Source organism: Galleria mellonella, unplaced genomic scaffold, assembly GCF_026898425.1.
Source record: "Galleria mellonella isolate WM207_F2 unplaced genomic scaffold, CSIRO_AGI_GalMel_v1 utg266, whole genome shotgun sequence".
Taxonomy (NCBI): Eukaryota; Metazoa; Arthropoda; class Insecta; order Lepidoptera; family Pyralidae; genus Galleria; species Galleria mellonella.
In genome coordinates, this window is record NW_026442061.1 from 737,788 (window position 1) to 749,638 (window position 11,851).

At 32.6% G+C, this 11,851-nt stretch overlaps 1 protein-coding gene across 1 annotated transcript; it reads right to left on the reverse strand.

The window, feature by feature from the left end:
• Positions 1-1,668: 1,668 nt before the first annotated feature.
• On the reverse strand, positions 1,669-5,651 carry LOC113516070 (inhibitor of growth protein 5). The gene has a single exon (XM_026900421.3). It carries the CDS (start codon positions 5,391-5,393, stop codon positions 4,569-4,571), a length of 825 nt encoding a protein of 274 aa, XP_026756222.1. The 5' UTR covers positions 5,394-5,651; the 3' UTR covers positions 1,669-4,568.
• Positions 5,652-11,851: the final 6,200 nt, after the last annotated feature.

An 11,851-nucleotide genomic window follows, 5' to 3' on the forward strand; every position in this document is an offset into this window, starting at 1 on the left:
TAAATTTGAATATATTTGTCGTATGGGAATGTCTATGTTAAAAAAAATAATCTATCTCTTCTTGACCCTCTGTTTAATCATTTAACAAAAAAAAAATAAGAATATCAATTAGGAATGGCAACGCATGGGGGGTATCATGGGCGAAACAATATATTATGTCCATGGTACTGCTCATGTCTATAGACGACGGTTACCACTTTCCATCAGGTGGGCCGTTAGCTTGTTTGCCATTCTAAGTTATATAAAAAAAAAGTAAGATCTGTGTATTTTTCCCAATTTGTCATGTAAGAAAAACCCATACAAATACACGACTTTTAGATGGCATGTCAAAATAAAACATAAGCCGAATTTTAGATTCAACATTTTTCCTGATTTTTTTATATAACACAGAGGGTCAATAGGTCATAGCATGCAACTCACCTGATAGTAAGTGACAATCGCCGCCCATGAGCACTCGCAACTCCAGAGAAATTGCAGGTGTGCTGACGGCCTTTTAAAAAGGAATGTGCTTATTTTTTTATACAACTTAGAATGGCAAACAAGCTAACGGCCCACCTGATGGAAAGTGGTAACCGTCGGCTATAGACATGAGCAGTACCATGGACATAACAGAGTATACTGTTTCGCCCATGATACCCCCATGCGTCGCCATTCCTGAGGACTCAGATGTTATTCCTCTGTATCCTGTAAATTCACGCCATACCCCACCCTTTAAACCGAAACACAGCCATGCAAACACAACTGCTTCACGGTAGAAACACGAATGGGACAGAGGTACCCAAGCAATCGACTTTTGTACAAAGTCTTATCATAATAAATTATAAATATAATAAAAAGAATAGAAAAGTTTAATTTGATGCAAATACAAATGAATAGATAAAAATAGCAAAAATTACCTTTTTTCTCTCTATTGATAATTTATGTAACTTTTTTGTTGTTGGCAATAAATGTTCTCTTTCTTTCTTTCTTTCTTACCTAGATAATTCTTATTATTATAGATAAATATTAATATGTATTGACTGGACTCTAAAATATGACAGAGTTAAGTAAATCCATTACTTTTGTTGCAAGTAAACATAGAAAAAAAATTATTACTACTCGTATATAAAGTATTATCATTTTCCATAGATGAGGACAAGGATTTAAAAATAAAACATTTACCTATGACTATATTTTTTTTTATTAAACATAAACAAATCGTGTCAAAGAATTCGACTAATATAAAAATTACAGTTGTTTAATTTGTCCTTTGCATTAGATAGTTATACCTATTATTAAAATTTACAACACATTGGATACTCAATACGTCGTAAGTTATTTTACGTCTATGCTGGCTATACATATTTTCAATATTACAGTCAAACAATCTATCATGAGACAGGACAAATTTCTTAAATTAAAAATTTTTACATTTGTTCTTTCAAATAAATAGTCGAAAATTATTATGAAATCTTGATTTCTTTTTAATATCTTATCAATTACACGAATAAGCAAATCTTCAAGGAAAACGATGATTGTTAGCAATAGGGGTCTAACATCCCTATTGCTAGCAATATGGGGGCCTATATTGGACCCTACCAGGTCGACCGCCAAGCGATTCCGCCAACAAATTATCGTGGTTAATTCTTATGAAATTCGTCAGATGGTCTAACTGACCTGCTTTTATTCTCATCTATCATCCCGCACCGGTGCACCGCTACCTTAAACCGATAACACAAGCGGGGTTGTCATTATATTATAAAAAAAATTACCCGTTAAAAAAATAGACCAAGGTACAGCATTAAAACTAACCTATACTGGGTATCCTAGTTTAAGGACCAGCAATAGATGTACCATACCATTAATATACCTTTAAAACCCTTAGACCCACAGACCCACAATCAGAAACTAAAAACATTGAAAATAGAGTGCACTCAACCATAGTTTGCTCTCATTTCTGACCATTCAATAATGTTTTTAGTCAAATGTGTCGAAACATTCTTAAAATTGTAAAAATTTAACATATTTAATGTAAGAATTCTATTCGACTCATGACTTTTACGGAATTCACTTAATTTGAGGCAGTTTTCAATGTATTTTATTTTTAATGAAAACTTGAATCTTGGGTTTTTGTATATTAATATGGGAGACTTAATTTATCATATAAAAACTTGTCTAATTACTAGAACAGACAGTAATTTGTTATGTATCTATATTTATATCACTTCAATATATCAATCTTTAGAATAAAAAAGCAACTATCTTACCTAACATTTGATAATATATTAAGTATGTCACTTTGCATTTTACTTTTGTTAATATAAACAAAGAATAGGAATTAACTTTTTAATACTATTCATATAAAAATCTCTTAACAATATAATGATATTATTTCCTAAATTTAAGTTCATAGCATATTTTATTTAATCTAATTTGTAACCATAATATATTATGTCATGGGTTATAATGTAATATTAATAAAGTCATACATTTTATAACAATCTTACATGTGTACTTCTTCTACATTGAATGGCAGTTAGCAAGATGAATGAAATACATCTTAAATTATAACCAAACTGATTGTTTCTGGTGACTGATGATGCAGAAAATATCTGTAATATAGTACTCCTAACTGTATGCGCAGATGTTATTGTGGGTTACAACCATTTTAATATACAATTTCATAACACAATACATTATAATTATTTATATATATATATATATATATATATATATATATATATATATATATATATATATTGGTTTTACTCACTTATTTACCAAATTTTTATAATTCAGTATGAATCACAATAATTACTACTCAACATTTTTAAGGTGGCATCTGGTGTTTTTAAGCAACTCTGGATTGAGGGGGTTTTCGAAACAGTTATTTTCTTATGTGATATCTAAACCAATATTGTTAATTCTTTTTATAAAAGATAAGATTAACTCCCGTGTTGATTAGGCGATTTATATTTAAATATTGTCATATGAAAATATTTTACAAATACTCAAAATAACTTAAAGAGGGAACTTCTCATATGTACACCTAAATATTGACTGGTCTATAAACACTTAACCAATTTTTATTAGTAAAATAATCATAAGACTAGTAACTTCATAAAATAAAAACATGATACAGTATACATACTACTCAGTCAACTGCTTAATCTGAATCAGTACAACACAAAATTAACAACTTTGCCTATAAACAGTGTAGTCACAAATGCGTATTTTATATTGCTTGGTTTCAATATGGCATGTATTAACAATCTTTAATGACAGTGACTATGATGAGAAATCAAACATACAAACATTTTTAGAAATATGTATTAGACAATTGAACAAATACTGAAACAAAAATTGGAAACTCACAAACCGTGCAAATGTGTCATGACATGTTGCTCTAAACAAAGATTTTATGTTGAATATAAAAAAAATTACCATGTGGTCCCGACATAGAATAGGCTATGTCATGAATATTGTAAGAGAGTCATGTCATCAGAGGTGAGAAAAGGAACTTAATGGTAGAGGCATGAGCAACAGCATCCTTCTTAAAACATCTTTAAAAGCTTAACTGCAGTTGCCAACCCGCCTACCAAGTATGGCAACTACTGGCAAAACTCCCCTTATAAGGAAGGCTTATGTTCAGCAGTGGACAGTGAACAGCTGAAATTATGACGATGTTTATTAAAAAAAAAATTACAGTAACATGTATTTATGTATATGTATATATATCTGTACACATGTCTGAGATTAACACAACACTAATATTTCATTACATAAGAATTAAAATATAATTCTTATGAATAAAGAAAAATTGTATTTTTTGTATTCACAGAGTATATTTATGAAATTACATAATTAAAAAACATTTTAAAAGAAAAAAAATATATATCATTAGGTTTTACATTAACAAATAACTTCAGTGTGCATGAGACTGTAATAACAATGCTATAAGTGAACAGTCACATTGTACCAAATAATCGTCTTGCAACAGTCTATACTTTAAAATAATATAAATGTCATTACACACATAAATGGAAAGAAATACAGAAAACAAAATGGGACAGTACGGATTGAAGAATTTGGTGTTTCATTGTTGGTCTGTCCAAATTGGAAATAAGTTTGACATGTTACTTACATATAAAATTTTAATGTATATTCACATATGAATGAATGATAATATATGTACCTAAGTAATCATAATTATGCCACTTTGTTGAAAAGTAGACTTACATACAAAAAACTTATAATACATTAAACTTTACTAGAATCTGTATTAACTATCACAAATATATGCGGTTATTATTAAAATTGCATGTTATTTTAACACAATAAATTCTTTGTTCAATACTTATAATACTGACTTACATATTTGATATATTGCATTAATATGAATGAAATATGTAGGTGTATATTTTCATAATTGCAAAAACAACTAAAGGATAAAGGTTATATATAAGAATTGGTAAATTTATTGTGTTACATTATCACTTATCTACTAAATAGACAATAGGATATTATTTCACTTCTTTTTTAACTGTTACAGTCTTATCAGTTGGTTTAACCAAAGGTTTCACTGTGGATCATTTTTTCTTTCTGTCCTGGGTGCACTTAGGGCAATACCACTTACCTTTAGGTTTGATCTTAAGGTCTACACATGCAAAGTGAAACCATTCAATTGGGCAGTCAAGATTATCGCAACCAATCATCTCACCATAGGACACTTGGTGACACAAGCAATATGTGGGCTCATTAGGATCCACAGGCATGTCCAGTACATCACTAGGATGCGCCATACCAGCAACTGAATCCAGATCTGCATTTTCTTCTTGTTCCTTAGCTGTGTTAGTGGTGGTAGTTGCACCCTTGCGCTGAGATTTCTTCTTGGCCGCAGGTCTGCCTGCCGCGGCAGCATCATCTTCGCTAGACGCTCCCGCACGTTTCTTTTTCCCGGTCGTCGTTGCAGCTTTCTCGTTACCTTTAAGCTTTTTCCTTCCTTTTTTAACAGTAGTCGTATTTGTCTCCTGGTCAGCCGCTGCTTGCTGCGCAGCGCGGGCGCTCATCACTTTCTCTTGAATCTCAGCCTCAAAGCGCACGAGGTCTGAATCTAAACGCCGTATGTGTTTGTCCACCAACTCGTACGTCTGTATCGCAAGCTGGACCTTATCATCCCCGTATTCCTTGGCTTTGTTAAAAAGACCCTGAATGGTATTTACCTTCTCCTTCTTCGTTTCTTCATCCATTTTAGGAATCTCTGGCAGTAATTCGTCGGCCATGAGATCAATTGTCCTCATTATTCCATGCGCTCGGTCATCAAGGTCCCGCATCAATTTAAAATTCCTTTGCAACTCTATTGGTAAATGTTGTAAACTGTCGAGATAATGCTCCAAATAAAGGGCCGAAGTCATTTTGTGTTAATTTCGTAACGACTCAAAAATGAAAGTGAACGCGGCGCCAAAATGAAAGCAATTTTATTTAATATTTAATGAATATTTTTAGAATTTATTACACTATTATAAAACTCAGACATTAAACTGATCGTATTATTATTTCACAACATATGTAACACTTATGAATGCAAATTGCAAAAGAAAACTTTAATCATATTCCGAAATGCAAGTAGTATATTCATTAAACAAACGACGACAAGTAACGTTCCGTTTTGTCGTAGATTCAATTATTTCCTGACAGAACAGGAATAAAAATTAATCTGTTCACCATCAATTTTACTAATTTCTTTATTTATTGTACTTACTTATTTATTTATTTATGGTACTTTTTAAATTATAAGAAATATACAAAATTGTTTCAAACTTTTCTTACAAATCATTATATTTTGTAGGAAATGAAACAAGATCGACGTTTTCATAGATAAAGATATCATGACCAAGAGTACCTACCGTAAAACGGAACAATTAAAATACATAATTAGAAAAAACTCTGGAAAACTAATGCCCACAGAGTACGTAATTACTATGTTAAAGCTTTTTTCTATGTTTACTATGCTTTCTATAGGATTCAAATGATATTAATAATAATTAATTAGTAATATTTTAAAACAATAATCAGTTAATAATTTATTACAATACCTTAGATTATAGTAAAAACATATTTTGAAAGTGAAAGTACAAACATGCGAAATTTGTAAGTACTTTTACATTCCTTATAATTCAGTCATAGTTTATTTTTCACAGTATATTTCGAAACATATAAGGAACATATTTGTACTTACGAATATATAAAAACTAAATTATACTTGTTGTTTAAAATAAGTAAATTATAATCAATTCTATATGTAAAATAAAAAAAATGTTTCGAATTACTAAAGGGGTTAATAGAGGCGCTAGGAGGATGAAGAGCACAGACATATAGTATGAGGGATTAAAAAAAAAAAACGCCAAAACTCACACATCTACATACACCCTAATGCAAATGCAAGACGAACTAGGCTACATCTTAGGCAAATTTTAGCATTAATAAGCAAATTTTGTTAAGAGCGCTTATAACTTCAACTTGATGAAATGAGCCAGTATCGCAAATAAAAAGTGCTCTGCCTACGAACTAAAACGTTAATCGTGTAGTAAATTATTAAACGGTCACTGAAAATTTGGATTTAACAAAAGAATATTTATTTGATAGGTTTAGATTTTAATGATATATTTAGATGCAACGTATTCTTGCTCTACAGTTTCCACTGTTATTATAAACATTGCTAAACTTCAATATGAACACGCTTTTTAAAATATTTCCAACACAGTACTTATACATGTTATGTTTTGGTTGGTTACTATTTTTTTTTTAATTTCATATAGAAAACCCCGATGTTAAATAATAATTCGTGTTTAGCAAATTTAGAAAAATAATAAAATTGTTTTTTTTTTAATTGTCATCGGTAAATATAATTGTCGTAGACCTAAATGCAGTCCTACTTCCAAAAGTAGTTGAAATGTCAAAATCATATCCTATACTTATTGTAAATCAGAAAAACAATAATTTTGCACCTAGTTTCAAAGTTTCTATATAATATCATTTGCAAATGCGCACTCCAGAAATGCTTACTTTTATAATATATCTATGATTTATGTTAGTTTGATATAAAAAAATATGTTTATATACCGGTGAAAAATTCAATCTGATATATTTCCATAAATTAAACTACCTCACAAACAGGTACTGCATTTTACAATTTTCATGACCCTTTTTCAACACTATTAGTATTGAAATTCATAAAATTTTTGTTTTTTATTAGAATTGATCTCTTTGCAATTATAAACAACCAAGCAGAACTAGACAAGGTTATCGATAATAACTAGCAGAGATTCTATACAGACGGTAATAAGATAGAGGGCAAAGTCAGTGGCTCCGAAATATCTTGAGCGACTCCAGACCCACTAGCGATAGAAATCTGGCAAAAAGTCAAAAATCTCTTAGAACGCGATGGAAAAGTCCACTTCTATTGGGTGAAAGCTCATACAGGAATACCTAGCAATGAGCATGCTGACGATCTTGCCAAGACTGCGGCCTTAAAAAAGAAAACGAAACCTGTTTATGATCAGTTTCCTCCAACATAGGTAAACCAAAAAAACTACTTAGAGAAAAATCACTTGATATTTGGCAAAAAATATATATTAATAAATATATATATATATATATATATATATATATATATATATATATATATATATATATATATATATATTAATATATATATATATATATATATATATATATATATGTAGTCTCAGGGAATTAAAGGAAATTTTTATTTTCTTTTAAAATTTTGTAATATATGAACATTATAAATTTCTTCATAGTCAATATAGCTGAGACTAAATAAACAGATAAGGTATCCATTAGTAAGAGACAAAAGGTTTAGTAAAATAAAACAATCCAAGTAATTTTAACTTAAATTGTATTAGCAAATAAACAATTTATAAAATATTCTCTTATTAGACATAATGACATTATAGTCCGGTACACGAGCTTTTTAGTTCCTCTAATAATTACAATGTGATTTCGAAATATAAAAATGCTTCAATAAAGACCTGCACAAACAAGAGACCTTTCTGTTATATCCGGCAGGGACTTACTGCCAACTACGATGAACAATGTAATTCAATTAAGATAAAGTATTAATGTCTCTCGTCTGCACAAACTTTTAAATAGTATGTTTGCATTATTGAAAATAAGTTACATAAAAAAATTGATATTTATATATCATACTATTGTTTCAGTACAATAAATTTTTAAGGTAGCATAATAGTTGAAATAATTCATTTGCATACATAATGATGTATCAAATTATTTTTACAAAAAATATTTCTTAAAATTATTACCATTTTACATACATGGTTCGTCTAATTTCAATTCTTATGATTTCCTTTATGTATCACATTGAAATTAATAAATGAAATAATTCATACTGGACTACTACATTTAGCGGTTACAACAACTCTGCTTTAGGTTTCAATTTAAAAAAATATAAACATTTAAGAAAAAATGCAAATAAATAATCAGCGATTGCCAGTACATGGCAAAATAAAGATGCGTTTACATACTCTACATAATATAAAACATGCTCTAATTATTTCCTTATATCTAAAATTTACATATAATGCTAATCGTGATCATAATAATAATATAATTACATCATGCTATCTATCCTACAATGTTGCTTTAATCCAAACAGTATGCAATTAAAAATAAAGATTTGCCGAAATTTTTAAAGTTTAATCCAATTGTCATGATTTTTAATGGAATCATGCAAAAACATCCATCGTTTTCAATAATATTTAATTAATGAAAAAATAATTTAATTGTCATCATAATGTTATAAAGATTATTTTTGAGATACTATAATTTCAAAATAACTTGACGTGCAAACATGATATATAACATTATATATCATTTATATACAAAAGTGAGAGAATAAATTCACTTACACTTTAAGTAAAATCAGGTAAAAAAGAAATACAAATTCATACACTTATAAGTCTTCTAGTGTTCAGATATTCTTCAGATTGTCACTACATAGTAAGAATAATGTAAAAAAAAAACTTGATGGACAATGGACTACATATAACTCAAGGTAAAAAACGAATAGAAAAAACTTACGTCTATCTAGGTACAACACTACATAGTCATCTTGACAATTTGGTACACATTCGTTGCTCTTTTACATTAAAAGTATATAATAAAAGTTCACATAAAAACAGCGAGCAACAAAATATTTTGGAATGCATTTAAATAATATCAACAAACAGTTAACGTACAGGAATTGCATACTTGAGTAAAGAAAGTCACGAGATTTCTTATATAATTACAAATTATTCTCAACTACTGGATGAGTACAAAATGTCATGTATTAATTATATAAAAATGGAAGTTATGTATTATTTTGTCGAGTTTGAAACTATACAATCGATACAATTGGCACTACATATGCAGGTCACACTAAATATGAAATACAAAAAAGTATTTATACTATTTTATAAAATCTTAATTGTATGTGAATATTGTTTGTTTTGTAACGCCTAATGGAATCATTCTAACGTATCTAACTAGTAATAAATGGATAATTATTATTCCAATGGAACACTACAAGTGTAAATTATCTCAGAAGTCATCAAAATTACATGACAAATTTCTAGAGATGACTAGTAAATACAAAAACTGCAAAATGATAGTGTTGCCTCAGCCGTTATAAAGATAAACCATAAACATTCAAAAACTTCACAACCGCTATAAAAAAAAAGATTATTTTTTTGTGAAAATCGAATTCAACAAGCGAAGCACCATTAAATAAAATATGTTGTGCTCAGGTGGGTTCACTACCTATCTAGAGAATGGCTTAGTTTAACGATAGTATGTAATTGACTCCTAAGAAGTCGAGGCAAATTGAAAGTAAATCCATGATCAAATAAGAACATTTATATACCACATACAATTTTAGCCATTTCTGAAGTTTAAAAAAAGGGAGTAGAAGATATTTTATACTATGTCTAATCACTTCTCATTGCTACCACGTAATGTGTTTATTTTTGGTTTAAGAAATGAGTCCATATACCTTCTTCATAAGACTAGCCAATAAACTTCATACAATGGGTACATACATTATATTACCGATCCATTATAAACCACACTGATTATGTGAATAATATATTCAAATACATAAATATAATCAATATTCCATGCACTGCACCAAGTTATACCTACAATACGAACCTGCGACCTGCACTCTCGTAGGATCTAATCTCTAAAGTGATCGACATTTTATCACTTGAAAAATCTTGCAGGCCGAGACAGACTTACATATTACCATCACAATTTATCGTGCACGGAATAATGCGATTAAGATTAAGGTTACTTCACAAGACGAAACGGGAATGTAGATCGTTGTTATCGAGCACAAAATCCAGCATTCCTAAACCGGACGAAAGTTGAGCCACACCTTTCTCAGTAGCACAATCATATCGTAGGAGATAACAACTAGACTAATTAACCAGAGCCAAAGTACACGAGCATTTGTGCTGTCAAACTCACCTCAATGGTAGTATACTAGACCAGCTTCTCATATTTGTAATACTCTTGCAGTTGAAGTGGCAATTAGACGAGCATCTTCTACTTGCGAAGTTATGTAACCGCAGCAGCATCAGATAAGGGTACAATGCATTTTGGTCGTGACATTAAAAGAGCATCTCGTAATTGGAGCGCTCAAGCGGCCACAGCGGCAAAAGGTGACATCCCATAATGGAGAGGGTGGTACGGGTATAGTGGTAGTAGCTCTAGACAAGTGTCTCGTACTTATCGAGCACGTGCGTTTGCGCGTCGTCGCCGTGCGAGCGTGAGCGCGGGCGCGGTGCTTCTGTAGCGGACTTTGCACGAGTCTTCTTGTCGTGTCCACAGGTACACGCTACCGACGACTGCCGCTTCAGGGTGTGCGCACGCGCCGCCCGGCCCGGGTCCAGCGACTCGCTGCGGGTGTACGCCTGCCGCTTGCCACGACCCGTCGTGCCGTGCGGAAACGCGGCACCGCCCTCCGATGACGCCCGGGTCGATTCACTCCTCATACAGATATTTCCACCGGCCCGACGAAACGAGTCGAGCACCCTCTCCTCTATCTCCTCTATGTCCTTCTTCTTCACTAGCCATATCTCCTCGGAGCCGCGGGTGAAGTAGCTCGAACCCTTGCTGACAGAGTACTTCTCCTTGTTTTTCAATTTACACGCCTTAAAATTATTTTGAGTATTTACATCGTCGTCGAACTTATGAACGCTCGACCGGGCCAGGTCCGGTGACGCAACGTTCCGGAATGCCGTCCCGTGCGACGGGAACTGGTCGCCGATTTTCGAGCCAAGGCTCGGCGACCGGATCGTGACATCAACTTGCGATGGCATCGGCTTGAACTCGGGCTTCACTATTTTCTGCGGCTCCGGCCTGACCCACTCGGGCTCGCCGGCGGCGCTATCGCTCCTCTGCCACCTGACGGTCGCAGAGTTGGGTGAATTATTTTTCGATGCGCTCTGTTGTCGTTCAGGTAGCGAAGCACCCCTGTCGGGTGGAGCGGAGACAGTGGTCACGGGAGCGACGGGGGCGACGGCGGGCCCGAGGTCGAAGTGCACGTTGTCCTTGAAGGGCGTAGCGGGCGGCGGCAACTCGTCCCCGGAGAGCCGCTCGCACAACGCCCGCCCTCGGCCCGACCCGCCCCGCAACGTCCGCGTCCCACTAACATTAGCATCTTCGGCCGCTTTCTCGAACTTCTTAATTTTATCTCCAACTCCATTGGACTCCTCACCTTTGGCGCTTTTATCTTTGCCCTCCACTCCATTTTTATTATTTTCGGTAACACTCCCCTTGTCAGATGTTT

Bases quoted from the DNA above. Each gene is read 5' to 3' on its own strand.
- LOC113516070 (XM_026900421.3), bottom strand. From the start codon at position 5,393: ATGACTTCGGCCCTTTATTTGGAGCATTATCTCGACAGTTTACAACAT.